The 16852-nt window shown below is 57.3% G+C and overlaps 1 protein-coding gene across 1 annotated transcript; it reads right to left on the bottom strand.

Annotated features, from left to right (window-relative positions):
- Nucleotides 1-1778: 1778 nt before the first annotated feature.
- On the bottom strand, nucleotides 1779-7563 carry OPN1SW (opsin 1, short wave sensitive). Its single transcript, XM_038397580.1, has 5 exons — nucleotides 7212-7563; nucleotides 5298-5466; nucleotides 4415-4580; nucleotides 3210-3449; nucleotides 1779-1901 (listed from the first exon to the last, which is right to left on the bottom strand). The coding sequence occupies exons 1-5, from the start codon at nucleotides 7555-7557 to the stop codon at nucleotides 1779-1781; spliced, it is 1044 nt and encodes a 347-aa protein (XP_038253508.1). The 5' UTR covers nucleotides 7558-7563.
- Nucleotides 7564-16852: the final 9289 nt, after the last annotated feature.

The following is a 16852-nucleotide window of genomic DNA, read 5'->3' as shown; positions in this document are numbered from 1 at the left end:
GGACCTGCTACAGACTTCAGATATGAGGCTGTTATAAAGAGGACGGGGATCAATTATTCTCCATGTGGATTGGTGGTAGGATAAGAAGCTTAATCTGCAGCCAGGGAGATCCAGGTTAGGTATTAGAAGAAACTTCTTAACTCTTGGGGTAGTTCATAGACTCCTAGAAGATTAGGATTGGAAGAGACCTCAGGAGGTCTAGTCCAACCCGCTGCTCAAAGCAGGACCAACCCCAGCTAAATCATCCCAGCCAGGGCTTTGTCAAGCCGGGCCTTAAACACCTCTAAGGATGGAGATTCCACCACGTCCCTAAGTAGTTCAGCTCTGGAACAGGCTCCTAAGGGAGGCCGTGGATTCCCCATCACTGGGGGGTTTTAAGAATTGATTGGACAAACACCTGTCAGGGACGATCTAGGATTACCTGGTCCTGCCTCCGCGCAGGGGGCTGGACTAGGTGACCTCTCAAGGTCCCTTCCAGCCCCGCATTGCTCTGATCTCCGTGGGGAGAGTGGGTAAAGGTGATGCAGTGGAGGAATGGGCCCTAGAGCGCTGGCCAGAGGATGCTGCCTGTCCCCAGAATCACGGGCTTGGCTCCCGCAGGGGAGGAGGAAACTGCCACTGCAAGGCGCTGTTAGCTGCCCTCACCACAACAATGGTGTGTTGCTCAGCACTGGCACCACTCAGCGAGGGATTTCAAAGCACCTGACAGCCAGGGGGGCCGACCTCACCAATGTGAGGGGGGTCGGTGGCATCAGCTGAGCCACTGAAAGTGCAAGTGACTTTCACACTGTGAGTCAGGGGCATTGCCGGGGACAGAACTCAGGAGACCTGACACCCAACCATCCCGCACCCCACTATTAACCACTACACCCCACTCCCCTCCCAGAGCCGGGGATAGAACCCAGGAGACCTGACACCCAGCCCCCCTGCTCTAACCACTAGACCCCACTCCCCTCCCAGAGCTGGGGATAGAACCCAGGAGACCTGACACCCAGCCCCCCTGCTCTAACCATTAGACCCCACTCCCCTCCCAGAGCCGGGGATAGAACCCAGGAGACCTGACACCCAGCCCCCCTGCTCTAACCACTAGACCCCACTCCCCTCCCAGAGCTGGGGATAGAACCCAGGCAGCGTGATGCCCAGCTCCCTACTGCTTTAACCCACTAGACCCCACTCCTATTGTGTACCCCACTCACCTTGTAGAGCTGGGGACAGAACCCAGGAGTCCTGATGCACGGCCCACCCCCACGCTGACCACTGACCACACACTGCCTCTCTACCCCATCTCTGCCTGCCTCCCCTCCCGCCCCCAAGCACTGTGTGCTGTTCCCCAGCTGGGGCGGTCTCCTTTGGGTCGGTGGGGCCATGCTTGGAAGAAGGAGCGATGACGGCCGGTCAGCAGACCCGACGGGGGGACGCTGGGAGAAGGCAAAGCTGCCCTGCCCCCCTCTCACCACTCAGCCTTCCCCGTGCTGCCAGTGCCAGGGGCAGACTCAGCCTGTGGGACAGCAGCTGTGGAGGGTCAACGGGGGGGGGCGCCCCCAGGGGCAGCGTGGGGTTGCTCTCCCCAGTCGGTTCGATCCGTCCTCCCATCGGGGGTTGGTGAGCGCGGGCCAGCTCACCAATTGAAATTTACAGTGCAGTGTGTCGGAGGCGCAGCCGTGGGACCAGGCTGTGGGGCCTCAGGGCTTCCTCTCTCAGCCCGCGCTGGAGCCCGGTGCCTGCTCCCCCTGGGCGTGGGTGTCCCGGGAAGGGCTCCGGGAGATACCCCAGCCTCCTCAGCTGGGGCTGACCTGACTGGAGGAGACGGACGAGACCTCGGTTTTCTGGGTGGAGCTGGACACGTCGGACTCGTCCGTGATGGGTTTCCCACACACCGTCTCCATGATGCAGGCGCGGAACTGTACGGGGAGAGAGCGCCACCCCCCTGCACTGTTAGATTGGCCGGGGTGGTTCAGCTGGCGGCCCTCGGGGTGCAACCACAGGATGCTTCCGTCCAGCCCCCCGCAACCACATCCGCCCCCCTCCCCAGCAAACCTGCTCCACAAAGGGTCACGGCAGGACTTCGCACGCCCTCTGCCCCCTCCCCCCCCAACAGGGCTGCCGTTTGGTAGAGCACGTGCTTCTGGCTGTGGGTTGGAGCATCCCGAAGGGGGACCGGGGTCATTGCTGCGCTGCCCCCCACCCAGGCCAGGTGGCTGCTGTTAGCCCTCTGGCCTCGGCTCGCAGGCTGCCACAAGGCAGTGCCCACACGCCTGGGGGAGTCTTTGCGTTGCCATCAGCAGACCGGGCAGGTTAGGCTCGTGCTGTGAGGTGGTGCCGAGAGCCCTCTCTCTCAATGCCCACCTGGCGGGTCTGGCTAATCCTCACCCTCCGGCTGACCCCCGAGTCAGGAATTTCCCCCCAGATTGGCAGGGACCGAGGGGGTTTCGCCTTCCTCAGCAGCATGGGGCAGGGTCTCCGGCTGGCCTCGCCTGGGCAACTCACGCCTAATCAGCTTGGGTGGTAGCTAGGTTGATGAAGGAATTTCTACTGGCGGCTTAGCACTGTCTACACCAGGGCTGACATCATCTTAATTACCTCGCACAAGGCGAGGCATTTTTCACAGCCCTGAGCAAGCTGGCTAAGCTCACTTCACTTTTTCTTGTAGACCAGGCCTCGGTCTCCCCTGTTCTCTGCCTGTGGCTCCCCTGAGGAACAAAGTCGTTGGGCTCCCCGTAGGGCGTCTGGGGGCTGGTCATGGCCTGTGCGAGGCAGGAGGTCACACTTGATAATCTAACGGGCCCTTCTGGCCTTAAACTCTAACTCCTAGGTGCAGACTCTCTGCCTGCCCTCTGCTCTCCTCCCGGGTACAGTGCAGGCCATGCCCTCTGCCCCCCAGCCCATTGTCTGGGAACCCAGAGTAGGGACCCGAGCAGAACCTGGCGTCAGCCCAGCCCCATTGCCCTGCCCGTGCTCTCAGCCAGGCCTGATGTTGGGCCCGTGCTTAATATCATGACCCAGTGACCACCAGGGCAGGCTCCGTGCATCCTTCTGGGCAACCACCCCACTTCTCCAGATCCGATCCTGGCTGCACCTGGGAAGGGACTTGGGCTGCTCCAGATCCCGCTCTCAGGGCCCTCCCCCGGGACTTGGGCCGGGGCAGGACTGGTCTGTGGGGCCCGCCGAGCCGCGCTGCCCACCAGGGATGGAAGGAAGGAAACGCTCACCTGTTTGTTCATGAAGCAGTAGATGATGGGGTTATAGACACAGGAGCTCTTGGAGAAGAAGGCAGGGACGGTGACGAGGCGCAAGTCGAGGCCGTGGTTGCGGTTGTTCACTATATACATGGCCATGGCCGCGTAGGGCACCCAACAGACGCAGAAGGAGCCCACCATCACCACCACCATGCGGGACACCTCCCTCTCCGCCTTCTGGGTGGTGGCTGACTCTTGCTGCTGGGCCGCTACCTGCAGGCAACCCACCAGGGCCCCCGGGCATGAGCGGCAAGCTCCCAAACACTCCTTCCCTAGCCCCCTCCGCCGGGGTAGCTCCGGAGAGCCGGGCTGCTGAGCCAGGGTTGGATCGGCCGGACGGTCCCTCGTCTCCTCGTGGCAGGTCTGATTTCCCACCCCGCCGCTCGCCTGGCCCCAGCTCCGACTCCAACGGGGAGAAGGTCGTACCCGGGGGCTTCCTCCAGGAGTCACAACGCCCCTTCCGCCCGGGGTTTAGTTACCAGAAACACACGCTCCTTCGAGCCCCAGCCTCAGAGCAGGCCACTCGCAGCCACTGGCTTGAGCCGCTCTCCCTGTGCGGGCAGCAGGCCCTGACTGTGTGTTACAGACCAAGCCCGCGGACCGGTCCCTGCAGCCATGGGTATGAGAAAAGCAGCTCTGGACAGTCCCAGTGCTGGGGGCTCTGTGGAGGACACCCGTCCATCTGTCTGTCTGGGTGCCTCTTTGGCACGCTCCTCACTAGACAGACCGGCATGTTCTAACGTCGGAGACCAGCTACAGGCAAAATATCAACCCGTTCAGACTGTCAGAGCTGCAAAGCAATCACACTCACCTGCATGCAACCCTCTGGTCTCACACACTCACTTCACACTCGCCAGCATGCAACCCTCCGGTCTCACACACACACACGCACTTCACACTCGCCAGCGTGCAACCTTCCGGTCTCACACACACATCGCCCACTCACCAGCATGCATCCCTCTCATCTCACACACACACTGCCCACTTGCCAGTTGCAACCCTCCCTTCTCACACACACACCGCACACTCACCAGCGTGCATCCCTCTCATCTCACACACACACCACCCACTCGCCAGCGTGCAACCCTCCCGTCTCACACACACGCCGCCCACTCGGCCTGGGAACCGGCAGCATGACCTGGCTCTCACCATCCTGTCTCTCTGCAGCGGGTACTTACGGCTCGCAGGGCGCCCAGCAGCTGGGAGTAGGAGAAGCAGATGAGCGAGAAGGGCACGATGAAGCAGAAGATGAAGAGGAACCAGGTGTAGTATTCGCTCCTGTACTTGGTCCCCACCGTGTACCAGTCTGGGCCGCACGAGCACTGCAGGCCTTCAGGGATGAACCTGCAAGACAGAGGGCACAGCACTTCCCCAGAGCTTGCTCGGCCTTCTGCAGCCGGCACAGCCCACCACCTCCGCTGGCCAGGGCCAGCAGGATGGGCAGGGCCAGCCGCCCCCGGCCCCGTTTTGCATGGCTTGTTCCCCAGCAGAAATCAGTCCCTCTACTCCCAGGAGCACAGCGATTGCACAGGCAGGTGGGAGAAGGTTCCTTGCTCCCAGGCCGATCGTGAGCCTGGCTACTACATCCATGTGCGAGCAAGAGAGGAATCAGAATGACGAGATTTTGAGGCCTGATGGCTCCTGACCTCTCAGGCCGAGAACGCTTCCCAGGGCCGGCGTGTGCCCTGCCCAGCCAGAGCTCGAGCCCAGAGATCAGACCGAATAGCCCAGCCCCCTGCGTTGCCATTGGGGCGGCAGCCCAGGTGTGAAGCTGGTGCTTGGCAAAGCTGCCTCTGAACCAGTTTGGCGCGAGAGGCTTTGCACACCGCCAGCTCCCTGCAGAGCTGGCTCGCGGGTCAGCCTGCCAGGCACTCTGCCATGGGGCTGGGGAGGCCCCCCACATCTGCTCCCTCTTGGCAGGGGTGTTTGCCAGGCAATGCCACGAGACTGGGCAAGGGGATTGGAAAGAGGCAGGCCCAGGGCACACTGGGGTGGCGGGTCAGGGGAGCTTCCTCTCCCCTCTCGAACGCCCCTGCCCCCAGCTCCCTGCCCGGCTCCTACCGGCTCCACCCGAAGTAGGGCGGGATGGAGACACCGATGCCGATGACCCAGGTGGCCGCTACCACCATCAGGGCGTGCTTGGAGCTGAAGCGGAAGTTCCCGAAGGGCTTGCAGATGACGATGTAGCGCTCAAAGGCCAGGAAGGCCAGGGACCACCCGGTGACCAGGCCTGAGGAAGGCACAGGGAGATTAACCCATACAGCCCCAGAGCCCAGAATCCCCGTGCAGCCCCCAGCCTCTCCCTGTGCCCAGATGACACCCCCAGGGACCCCCGAACCCACCTTGCTGGCGTCCTGGGTTGCAGGGACAGGATACTGAGAGAAGCTCAGCCGACGTGGAGCTGGCCCATTGAATCTCTGCCCCATGTTTCCCCTGTTTCCCCACTAGCCAGACTCCTGCTTCCCCACCACAGACACTTCTGGACACAGGTGGGGGAGGCAGGGGGTGGCCCATTCTCCGCATGCATTTGTTGCGGGCAGAGTGACCCGGGGAAACAGCTGACGGAAACTCCCCTCGCATCTCAGTGGGGCTGGGGAGCCGGGTGAGTTTATCTGGGGACGGGAAGGGGCGGGCCACAGCAGAGGCTGCCTGGAAAGTCATTTCGTCCCCCTTCGCCTCGTCGCTCTGGATTGTGGAACATCCCCCGGACTCGGGTTTGGCTTCGGAGCGAAGCCAGCGGTGACAGCAGCCCGATCACCCCAGGGGCCAGTTAGTGAATGAAGGTGAAAATTTCCAGCCCCGATCCTGCAACTGGATCTGCCAGGCTGCCACGGTCACCTGCTTTTCTGCAGCCTAGCGCAGCCCCTCTCCCAGCGCTGCAGCCTGTCTGCACAGGGCTCCCCTGGACTGGCTCCATCCAGCCTCCGGTGAAGGCAGCAGGAACTCACCCCTAGCGGGTTTTGGGCCCTTTGGGAGCTATGACACTGCCATGCATTCAGAGCTTGCGCCCGTTCTGATGCCTGGCACTGCAGGGACCGGAGAAGATGCAGGAAAGGACAGCAACAGGATGGCTGAAGAGGGTCCCCATCCCGACCCTGCCTGCTCTGGGGCTTCCCTGGGAATATGGGGGTGCCTGCTCTCCTCTCCAGATGGATTCCTCAGCTCTTCTCCCACCCCGTCCCAGTTCCCATCTCCACCCGGAGCCGTAGGTCATGTGGGCATCCCAGGAGAACCATAGAAGGTTGGCCCAACACCCTGAGCCTGGGGGCCCCATCCCCGCTCACTTCCCGCCAGCGTCCCCCACTGTTGCTCTTGATTTCCCCCGGGGACATCCCACCCCCATTCGGTTCTACTTGGGCCTGATCGTTAAAAGAAACCAGCTGCCTAATTGTGCTCACAGGACCATAAGCATGGCCAGACTGGGCCATCCAGCCCAGCATCCTCTCTGCCGACAGTGGCCAATGCCGGGTGCCCCGGGGGAATGAACAGAACAGGGCAATCTCGAGTGATCCAGCCCCTGTCGCCCATTCCCAGCTGCTGGCAGTCAGAGGCTTGTGATCACGGGGCCCGATAGCCCAGAGCAGCTGTGTGCGGGTACAGTCGCCCAATTTGCACGAGCCGTCAGGGCGACGGGCCTTTTCCACGCAAGTTTTGCGCCTGCAAAGGGGAGCCCCAGGCTTTTAAAAACCCGGCAGCTTGGATCTGCGGCCCTGGGCTGCCCAGCGCTTCCTGCCTCCGCTCGCATCTGCCTCATCCCCAGAGCAGCCCCCGCTGCGGAGCGGCGTCCCCGTGAGGCCCCGGCGGCGGGGGGAGAGAAGCAATTAGAAAGGAAAAGCAGACCCTCAGCTGGTGCAAACGGCTGGAGGTCCCCTGGCTTCACTAGTGCCCCCCAGTGCCCCCCCCCCGAACCCACGCCGCAGCCCGCGGCTGCTGGGACCCCCTGAGGCCTGCCCTCAGCCCCTCTCCCTGTGTTACCTGCAACCGAGCCTAGGAAGGCCTCCAGGGCGCAGACTTGCCGCCCGAATATGAAGTAGCCTTGGGAGCTGGAGATGAAGACCGTGAAGACGGAGAAGGTGCAGAAGATAAAACCCCCCAAGCAGATGTTGACCAGGATGTAGTTGAGCGGCTGGCGCAGCTTCTTGTACTTGATGGTGACCACGAGGACGATGGCGTTGAGGGGCACGCCGGCGAAGAACACGAAGCCCATGAAGGCCGTCTGGAAGTAGAAGGCCCAGAGTGGGGCGATGTGGTACTGGGGCCCATCCCAGGGCCCCACCGAGGAGATGTTCTCAAAGAGGTAAAAGTCTTCTTCCCCCGACATCCTGCCAGCCAGGAGCGCTGCACGGAGCCTGCCCCGGCTCCCTTCCCCCTTCTAATATACAATCCCCGAGGGGACAAGCCACTTAAGGGCTCATGAGGGGATCAGGCATTAAGCCTGAGCTTCCTATGGACAAAGTTTGGGATTAGGGGCGCTAAGCCCCTTACCTCCTGTCCCCTAAGCCCCCTGAGAGGGTAATCTTGTTGGCTGCGCAGCCGGGAGCCGATTGTGTGGACTCTAGGGGATTCCGGGGGGAGAAAGGGCAGGGGGCAGCTAGCAGCCTGCTTCCGTTCAGTGGGGCTGGATGGACAGACCTCAGGGAGGTGGGTCGTGGGGGCCGTGAATCCAGAGGCACCCCAGTGGGCGGCTGTCACCTGCCTCCCTCCTTTCCACCAGGAAATGGAGCAGTCCCGGCAGGTGCGTCCTGCTCCGTGCACCCCAGCGCGTTCTGCCTCTGATCCTGTCCCTGACCATTTGAAAGGGGGCTCCCAGCCCTTCCCTTTTGGGTCTGTGGCACCGCCGGGGTCTCACGGCAGGAGAGATTTGGAGCCTACATTTCCTGTTGCCGTCTTTCCCCTCCTCTCCCGTCCCGCCAGGCTCAGCATGCACCCAAACAGCTGGAGGAGGGTTGGCCACACTGTGCATGTGTAACGATGCTGGTTCTGGTGGGACACTTCTGAGAGTGACAATTCAGGACAAATTGCTTCAAGCAGGGCAGTTACAGCCCAAGTGGGGTTTTTCCACCTTTAAGGCAAACCAAACCAGCCAGCCAGAAAAGACTTCAGTTTTACCCCACCTGCTAACCACAAGTCACACAAGCAATTCCCTTAGACACTCCAGTTTCCCAGTATCACCGCCAGTGCCACTCGTTATGGGGATGAATGGTTATGAAAACCAATAACCCAGTAAAAGAAAAAAGGTTCTCCTGATCCCAAAGGACCAAGCCCTAGACCCAGGTCAATATACAAGTCAGATCTTAATCACGCTGTTGCCACACAAATCACGCTGTTGCCAATCCTTTAGAATCTAAAAGTTTATTCATAAAAAGAAAAAAATATAGATGAGAGCTAGAATCGGTGAAATGGAATCAATGACATACAGTGATGGCCAAGTTCTTGGTTCAGGCTTGTCGCAGTGATGGAATAAAAGGCAGGTTCAGATCAAGTATCTGAGGAACATCCCCAGCTGGGAGGGGTCTTTCAGTCCTTGGTTCAAAGCTTCAGTTTGTAGCAAAGTCCCTCCAGAGCTGGAAGCAGCATTGAAGACAAGATGGAGATGAGGCATTACCCTTTTATAGTCTCCTCCAGGTGTAAGAACCCCTCTTTGGTCATACTGTGGAAAATTACAGCAAAATGGAGTTTGGAGTCACATGGGCAAGTCACATGTCCCTGGATGACTCAGTTTGCCAGCCAACACCATTGTTTACATGTTAGTTTGAACGTTTTCAGGAGAGCTCAGATGTGGATTGGTGTCTCCCAAAATCCACTGTCAGTTAAGTGTTTCTTGATTGGGCATTCAATTTGCAAATTTCTTTCTCAAGAAACTGACCAAATGCTTTACTAAGGCTACTTACCGCTAAATTCAGTGCCTTGAATAATGTAAGGCTACTTAGAATCAAAACACATTGAGATACAAGTACATAGCCAATATTCATCACTTCAGCTACAAAAATGGTACACACATCTGATGATCTCACGAAAGCTTATGCTCAAATAAATTTGTTAGTCTCTAAGGTGCCACAAGTCCTCCTTTTCTTTTTGCAAATACAGACTAACAAAGCTGCTACTCTGAAACATACAGAGAGCAGCATCATACCCAGCAAATCATAACCTTTCCACAGACAACCTCTGTACAATATTTCGTGCAAATATATAACAGTGGTTGCAACAGGGATCTATACAGTTACAGATTATGTCAATAACATCACAGCATGGCACCAAAATGGATCATGGGGGGAGGACAGTGTGGCGGGGAAGTGACCGGGGCCCGGGGCTGCCCGGCGTGGTGGGGACGTGACCGGGGCCTGGGGTTGCCTGACGCAGCGGAGATGTGACCAGGGCACGGGGCTGCCCAGTGCGGCGGGGACATGACTGGGGTATGAGGCTGCCCAGCGCGGCGGGGACGTGACCGGGTCATGGGGCTGCCCGGTACGGCCGGGACGTGACGGGGTGTGACGAAGCGGGACTGTTCTTAATGTTTCCTCTGAATATTGTGGGGGTGCCTCAGTTTCCCCTAGGCAGTTCTTAAGTATCTACGTGGTGGAATAAGGGTGTATGATCATTGCAGAGCCCTAGAGGGCAGGTGTGTGCAGGGGTCTGGACACAGAGAATGGCCGACACCCTGTTTCCTGGCAACTGATGGCCTGGGCCCTTCCCCCCTGCAAGGTGAGAGCTAAAGGGTTGGAGAACAAAGGAATCAGGTGACCTCCTGGGCTGGGAAAGGGACAAAGCCCTGAGCAGGGGGGGGGGCTGGAGACAGTTTCAGTTTGGGGCTGGCTGGGGACATGGAGTGAAGTTCAGATGGGGCTGTCTGGCTCACTGCCCCCCAAAATGGACCCAGCTGAGGGGTCCTGTTCTCTGCACCTACAAGCTCTGTGTTAGACCATGTTCCTGTCATCTAATAAACCTTCTGTTTTACTGGCTGGCTGAGAGTCACGTCTGACTGGAGTTGGGGGGCAGGACCCTCTGGCCTCCCCAGGACTCCGCCTGGGCAGACTGGCTGTGGGAAGCGCACGGAGGGGCAGAGGATGCTGAATGCTCCGAGGTCAGACCCAGGGGAGCCGGGTGAGCTGTGTGTCCTGCAGACAGGCTGCTCCCAGAGAGGAGGCTCCCCCAGAGTCCTGACTGGCTTTGTAGGGAGCAGGTCCAAAGCATCGCCCAGGGACTCTGTGACACTGGGGCATGGGGCTGCCTGGCGTGGCGGGGCCCTTACGATACCCTGGTATAGCACAGCAGTGCCCAAACCTGGCTTCCAAGGCCACATCTCAGCTTACCCGGGGTCTCCTCTCCTTTATGTATTAACTGGCACCAGCTGAAACATTCCCACCCCTGAGATCGGCTCAGCTTTGGCAGCTGAATAGAAACTGTAGCGGAGCCGGCGATGGAAACCAGCTGCCTGCAACGTGGGGTGTCAGAGCAACATGGGTGGGGAGCTTCGGGGAGGCACTTAGGGACTCAAAGGGCCACCCCTGGCATTTGCTCTAAGATCGGCCAGGCAGGAGGAGACCCCAAAACATTTGCGGTGGGGGAGCGTTCGTCGTTCCCACCCAGCTGTGACGTGGCCTTGGCAGCCAGGCTGGGCACTGCCGTGGATTTTAGGCAATAAAATTCCTCCTCCTCTCCACTGAGCTTCTCTCCTCGGGGGAAATCGCTTTATTCTGGCCGATCCCCCCACCCTTAAAAGTGGGCTCATCCAGGATTTGAACCCAGGACTGCTCGCACCCAAAGCAAGAATCATACCCCTAGACCAACAAACCAACTGGGAAAAGGGCCTGCCAGATGTTGTCTTAGAGGAGAACTTGGCAGTGCTGGAAACCACAAGACCATGTGGCCTCTGAGGTTCAAGCAGCTGAAGAGCAATTTCCCCGGCTCCTCGGCACACTTTACAGCACTTACAGTTTGCACCTTGGGTGGCTCAGACACAATATCCACTAGACCCTGAGTCAAGCCACTTCAAGCACACCAGAGCCCCCACAAAACCAATCCCTGGCTGCTTAAGGGGCCCGTTGCTTGCGTCTCCTTTCAGGAACGCTGCTGCGTTTGCGATAAGCCATGCTGAGAGTGGGGAGCTGTGACAGAATACACCCCGTGTTCACACCCTGCACACTACTTTGCACGAGGAATGCCTTGTGAGCTGTTTAAGAACTCAGCATTTGCTGATCAGTAGCAGCCTGACGAAGTGCACAGAGCAGCCTGACATGTGACGTTATAAACACAAGCAGAAATCAGGACTAAAAGCAGGTTTTCCAGAGACGTCTGGGGAGTGGTCAAACCAGTTCCTCAGGGCAAGCCGACACCTTGAACTGGTGTAAACAAGGCCCATGGGCCATTACCTGCTCAGTGCCCATTCTTGGGGAGGGGCAAAAAGCTACATCTTAGCAAAGAAACAGCATAGGGTTCCTGTCCTCACAGACGGCCTGTCATCAGGCTCCCAGCTGAAGATGGGGGGACAGGACTATAAAAAGGAGGGGCAGACACCCCTCTCTATCCCCCTGCCCATCACATTCTCTGCACCAGAAAAGATAAAGGAAGCAGCTGTTGGACTCTGGAAGAGGCGTCCTGACCTCAAGGGGTTGGTCAGGGAGATTGCTAGAGGCACATGGCCAGACAACTTTGCTTTGACTCTAATAGAGTTTGTGAAGTTGGGCACCTGTAAATGTCTTATCTTTATTTTTCTTGTGACTGTGTCTGACTCTTACACCTCCTTGCTGGGCATCACTGAAAATTGCTCTCTTTGTAGCTAATACACTTGGTTTGTTGTTTTAGCTAAGTAAGTGTGTTAAGTTGAACTGTCTGGATAACTACTTAAAATAATAAGCTGTGATATTGTTCGCTTAGAGTAATAATAGGCACAGTATATTTGTGCTGTCCAGGAGAGGGCTGGGCCATGCAGGACATCAGTTTCTGAGGGAAATCTGAGGACTGGGGGTGTGTTGGGTCACCCTGCAGGAGAACCCAGGCTGGTAAGAGCCGGGCTGTGGCTACCTGCTAATCACGCAAAAGACGTCGATGGGAGTAACTTGCATGCGGGAGGCTGTTCGTGAGCAGTGCAGGACTGGAGGCCACAGCAGCAAAGCGGTGTAAAGAGCACCCCAGGTTAAAGGGCAGGGGTGACACAGCTACTTGTTGTCTGGATTGTGCCCTGGGTATGGCACAGGAGCCCATTCTGAAGCTGGAGGAGGGAAAGCCAGGTGCCTCAGGAGTGGATTGCAGCCCCGTTCATGGTCAACCTGCCCCGAGAGCGGAACATTCCCAGATCTCAGGGATATTGGCGCTTGTGCCTGGCTGTGACATTCCCCTCAGTTTGCAGCACTGGTAAGGGAGCGGTGTTGAGTGCGAAGAGGTGTGACCTTCCCTCATCCATCTCCTTGTGCTCACTGCACAGGCAGGGCAAGATCACTGGGGCAGCAGCAGTGCTGACCCCTAGACAACTAACCAGGTCCCAACTGGGGGCAATGGGAGGTTTTCGGGGAGTGGGTCGGGTGTCTGGAGTGAGCCCCCGAGACAAAGTGGGAATTTACTGTAATATTTTTATTAAGCCAATATGTGCCTCAGTTTCCCCTATATTGTACTTGACTACCCAGTGTGTGTGTGTTGGGGGGAGAAGGACTGTTTTCCCACAGGCAGGCTAAGAGGCATAGGTGTGCATGTTGCCCAGCTGTCTGAGCTGGGATGGTTCATTAAAAAGGACTGTCCGAGGCCGACCCTATATCAGTGGAGGACCCGAGAAGTCAATGGCAAATCCAGTTGCCAGGACAGTGGCCCCTGGCAGCCAGCAGCCCAGAGGGAGACGGATTTCCCAGCTCCTCAGCAGGGAGCTGAGCAAAGACCCCAACTGGAGCACAAAGGACTGGGAAGAGGTGAGGTGCAGGATACAGCCAGCTGCTGTAGGGAGACAGGACTTTCACCTGGGACCCACCCAGGGAGATCAGACAGAGACAGAGCCAGACCACGGCATTCACCGCAGCTTGGCTGGGCTCTGGGCTGGCCAGATGGACTTGGGCCATGCTCTAACGGTGCCAACTGAAGGTCCCTATGCCCTGCGCCAGCGGCCTAACGCCCCCGATTGGTGACAACGGCGTGTGAGTCATTGCAAATACTCGGAGGTGCATCAGTCCCTGAGGAGTGGCCAGGTCTCTCCAGGGTCTGTCTCCGTAGGACTTCTCTGTAATGCTTTCACCCAGTGAATAAATGGGGCTGCTTCAAAGGAGCCGAGTGGTAACATAACTGCAGGCGATACACTGGGCATCGCCTTTGGAGAGAGAGCAAAGTGCAGACACCAGCCTTTCAGGCAGTCTGGTTTGCTGGGGATATTACAATATAGGCACGGAACTGTGAAGCCCGAAAAAACCCCGGTCAGGAGGGAGACAAACGCAGCCTGCTTGCACCATAAGCAAGATTCACATCCCTAGACCAATGAGCTGTGAAAGGGGGCACTGGCAGTGCTGGAAACCAAAAGCACAAGTTATTCTCCGTGTATGTGGAGCCTATAATTAAGGCTGTCAAACTGTCCCATAGTGGCTCACGGGCGCGAGTCCCAACCTCACTGTAGACTGTTAAGAACCAGCCCACAAACCCCAATTTGGTTGTGAGTTCTATACTTTGATTTCACCAATTATCAAGTGTAAACTCCCTCACGTGGGGTCACAGACAGTCCCCGGGGGTACGCCAATCTGTCTGGCCACCCAAGTGAGCTTCTCTTTGTGACAGATGGTCCCTTACATCAAAGAGCACAGCAATATTCGGATTACTCCCAGTCACTTGCCCCAGGTCAGTTGCACCTTATGTAAGCGGGGGAATAGTCCCGCTATTGTGGGGAACTTTCCTGGCTTCTGCAGGACCCCGGTGAAGTGGGCTAGTGAAAGGATCCGAGTCCTCGCTCCCACTTCCTTTACCCAGTGGCCTCCCTGCCCTCGAGGACTCCCCTTCCACTCTCCTGTCTGGCAGAGCTCTCGTAACCCCAACAAGGCTGGGCCCAGGATTCCTGGGGGGCTCGACCCCCAACCCTTCTGCTCCAGTGGGGGGCGGCTCCAGGGGACCCTGCAGGGGTCTGCGCCAGCAGGACCAGAGCAGGGGATCCAGAGAGCCCTTAAAGGGGCCAGGTCCTGCTCCCCCAGCTGCTTTCCTGACCCTCCTCCCCCAAGGGGACAGACTGCCTATGGGCTCTTTTCTTTTCCGGTGAAGGTGCCCTGAATCCCAGCCCTGTTCCTCCAGCCTCCACCAACACCCCACTTCTCAGCCGCTCCGCGGGGCCTGATGCTGGCTGGCCAGGTGCCAGCTCATGCCAAGGTCCCCATCTTTCAGCGGAATGCTGACGGCTCCATGGTTGGGCCCAGGCTGGCTCCCCTGATTGTGGTATTGTTCAGACAGGTATTAGCATTATCCGGGGGTGGGGAGTGTTCAGACTTTATTGAAAGCTTGTGAGGTGCTGCCGGCATTCATCTCACCTGTAACAGCTGTAGCCCATTGTGACCCCACACCCCATATTCTTCACCGTGATATTATTAGGATATGATGATGACATGGTTATGATGTATTTTATGCAGAATAAGTCACATGAGGTGTCATTGGAAAGGTGATTTGCTGAATATGATTCTCTGTTTGTCTGCCTGTATCATTTTGGTCTCTGAAGTTATGAATATTGACTCTGTCTCTGCATTTCCAATGTAGTTACACCTGGGGAACGACCACTAGACAAGATGCTTTCAATTTAGATAGTGGGTGGGGAATGGCCTATTCAGGGCAATGGGCCATTAGGAAAAAACAGTAGGGCTTAGGAGAAGCTTATTTCCCATCCGGGGAGCCTTCCTGAGAATGCTACAGACACCTGTGAGTTATGGCTGCTAGGACTCTACAGGAACATGCGACCAGGCCACATGATGCTGGACTCCATCTTGGGATGTCAGTGTTTTTCTACAGACTGATCTGGGAACCAAGCTTTGGAACAAAGGGTTCCCACCATATACCAAAGCTATATAAGGCAGGGAGTGACATCATCTGGGGTTCTTCCCTCTCCACACAAGAAGACTCCTGGAAACATCTGAGGAACAAAGACTGAACTGGGGGAAGTGCTGGACCCAGTCTAAAGGGATTTCTAGCCTGTGAATGAAAGACCTGGGGATTCCAAGCTGTAAGTAAGTGCAGCTTGCCCCTTAAGTATCTGCAGCCTGCTTGTATCATCTCTTAGGGTGAGAATCTGCTAATTCATATCCACTCTACTTAGTATATTAAGTTTAGTTTGAGTTTTTTGTTTATTTGCTAGATAATCTGCTTGGATCTATTTGCTATCCCATTTAATCACTTAAAACCTATCTTTTGTAGTTAATAAACTTGGTTTTGCTTTGCGTAAGGGGACAGTTGCTCCCTTACTAACATTCAGTGGGGGTGTTTTAGTTGCTAGCTCCCAGCACTAAAAAGGGGGAAGGGTCGATGGGGAATCAGGACCCTGAGACTGACAGCCCCCAGGAACAATGGGGAGAGGCCAATGCTCCAGGTCAGCCTGAATGACAGGGTGGGCAAGCTAATCAGAGAGTCAGAAGGCCAGGGAGGTCCCATCCTCTGTGTGAGCTGGATTTGCCTGGGTCAGACAGAGTGGGGCCCAGCTAAGGAGAAAGCAGGGGCCCGAGCTGAGCTGGGGAGCAGAGCTGTGCCAGAAAAGCAGCCCAGAGAGAGCAGACCCTGTCCTGGGAGCAGAGCTGCAACCCCAAAGCCAGAGGCACAGCCCAGAGAGAGCAGACTTGCCCTGGGAGCAGAGCTGCAGCAACCGGAGCCAAAGGGGCCAGAAAAGCAGCCCAGGAAGCTGGAGGCAGAGCAGCAGCAGCAGTGCAGAGACCGAGTGCAGCACCTGGGGCTAGAGCAGTCCGGAGCTGAGTGCGGTGAGCAGCTGGGGAGACTAAGGGGGACCCCTGGGCAGCAGGCCCAGCACAGGGAGATGCCTCAGCCAAGAGGCTCTGCAGGCCAGGCTTGGATCATAACCCCAACAAGGCGGGGGCAACACTGGGAAGAAGGGTCCTACCACTTAGAGCCTGAGAGCATGTGGCCACTACCAGAGCGAGTGTCCAACCCACAGCATACTTGCAGCACAGCCAGGGCCTGAGAAGAAGGCCTGGGACTTACAAGGAACACACTGTGAACTGCCCTGATGTTCCAGAGACCCTGTTTGTGATATTCCCTGCCACAGAGCGGGGTGATGTGTTTCCTTTAACCTTTCCCATTTTTCCTTATTCTTTTTAAAATGAATTGTTGATTAAATAACTTGCATTTGCTTTAAATTGTATGTAATGATCAGTGGGTCAGAGAAGTGCCCAGTGCAGAGAGAGTACCCTGGAGTGGGGACACCCTAGCCCCTGTTCTAGGTGACTACAGCAGAGTTGGGGGTCGAAGCCCCCAGGAATCCTGGGCCCAGCCTTGTTGGGGTTATGAGGACTCTGCCAGACAGGAGAGTGGAAGGGGAGTCCTCAACGGCAGGGAGGCCACTGGGTAAAGGAAGTGGGAGCAAGGACTCAGATCCTTTGCTAGCCCACTTCACCGGGGTAGTGCAGAAGCCAGGAAAGTTCCCCACAATAGCAGGACTATTCCCC

The sequence above is a fragment of the Dermochelys coriacea genome, chromosome 1 (genome assembly GCF_009764565.3).
Source record: "Dermochelys coriacea isolate rDerCor1 chromosome 1, rDerCor1.pri.v4, whole genome shotgun sequence".
NCBI lineage: Eukaryota > Metazoa > Chordata > Testudines > Dermochelyidae > Dermochelys > Dermochelys coriacea.
The sequence above is the reverse complement of the archived record's forward strand: the minus strand, read 5'-3'. Positions and strand labels throughout refer to the sequence as shown.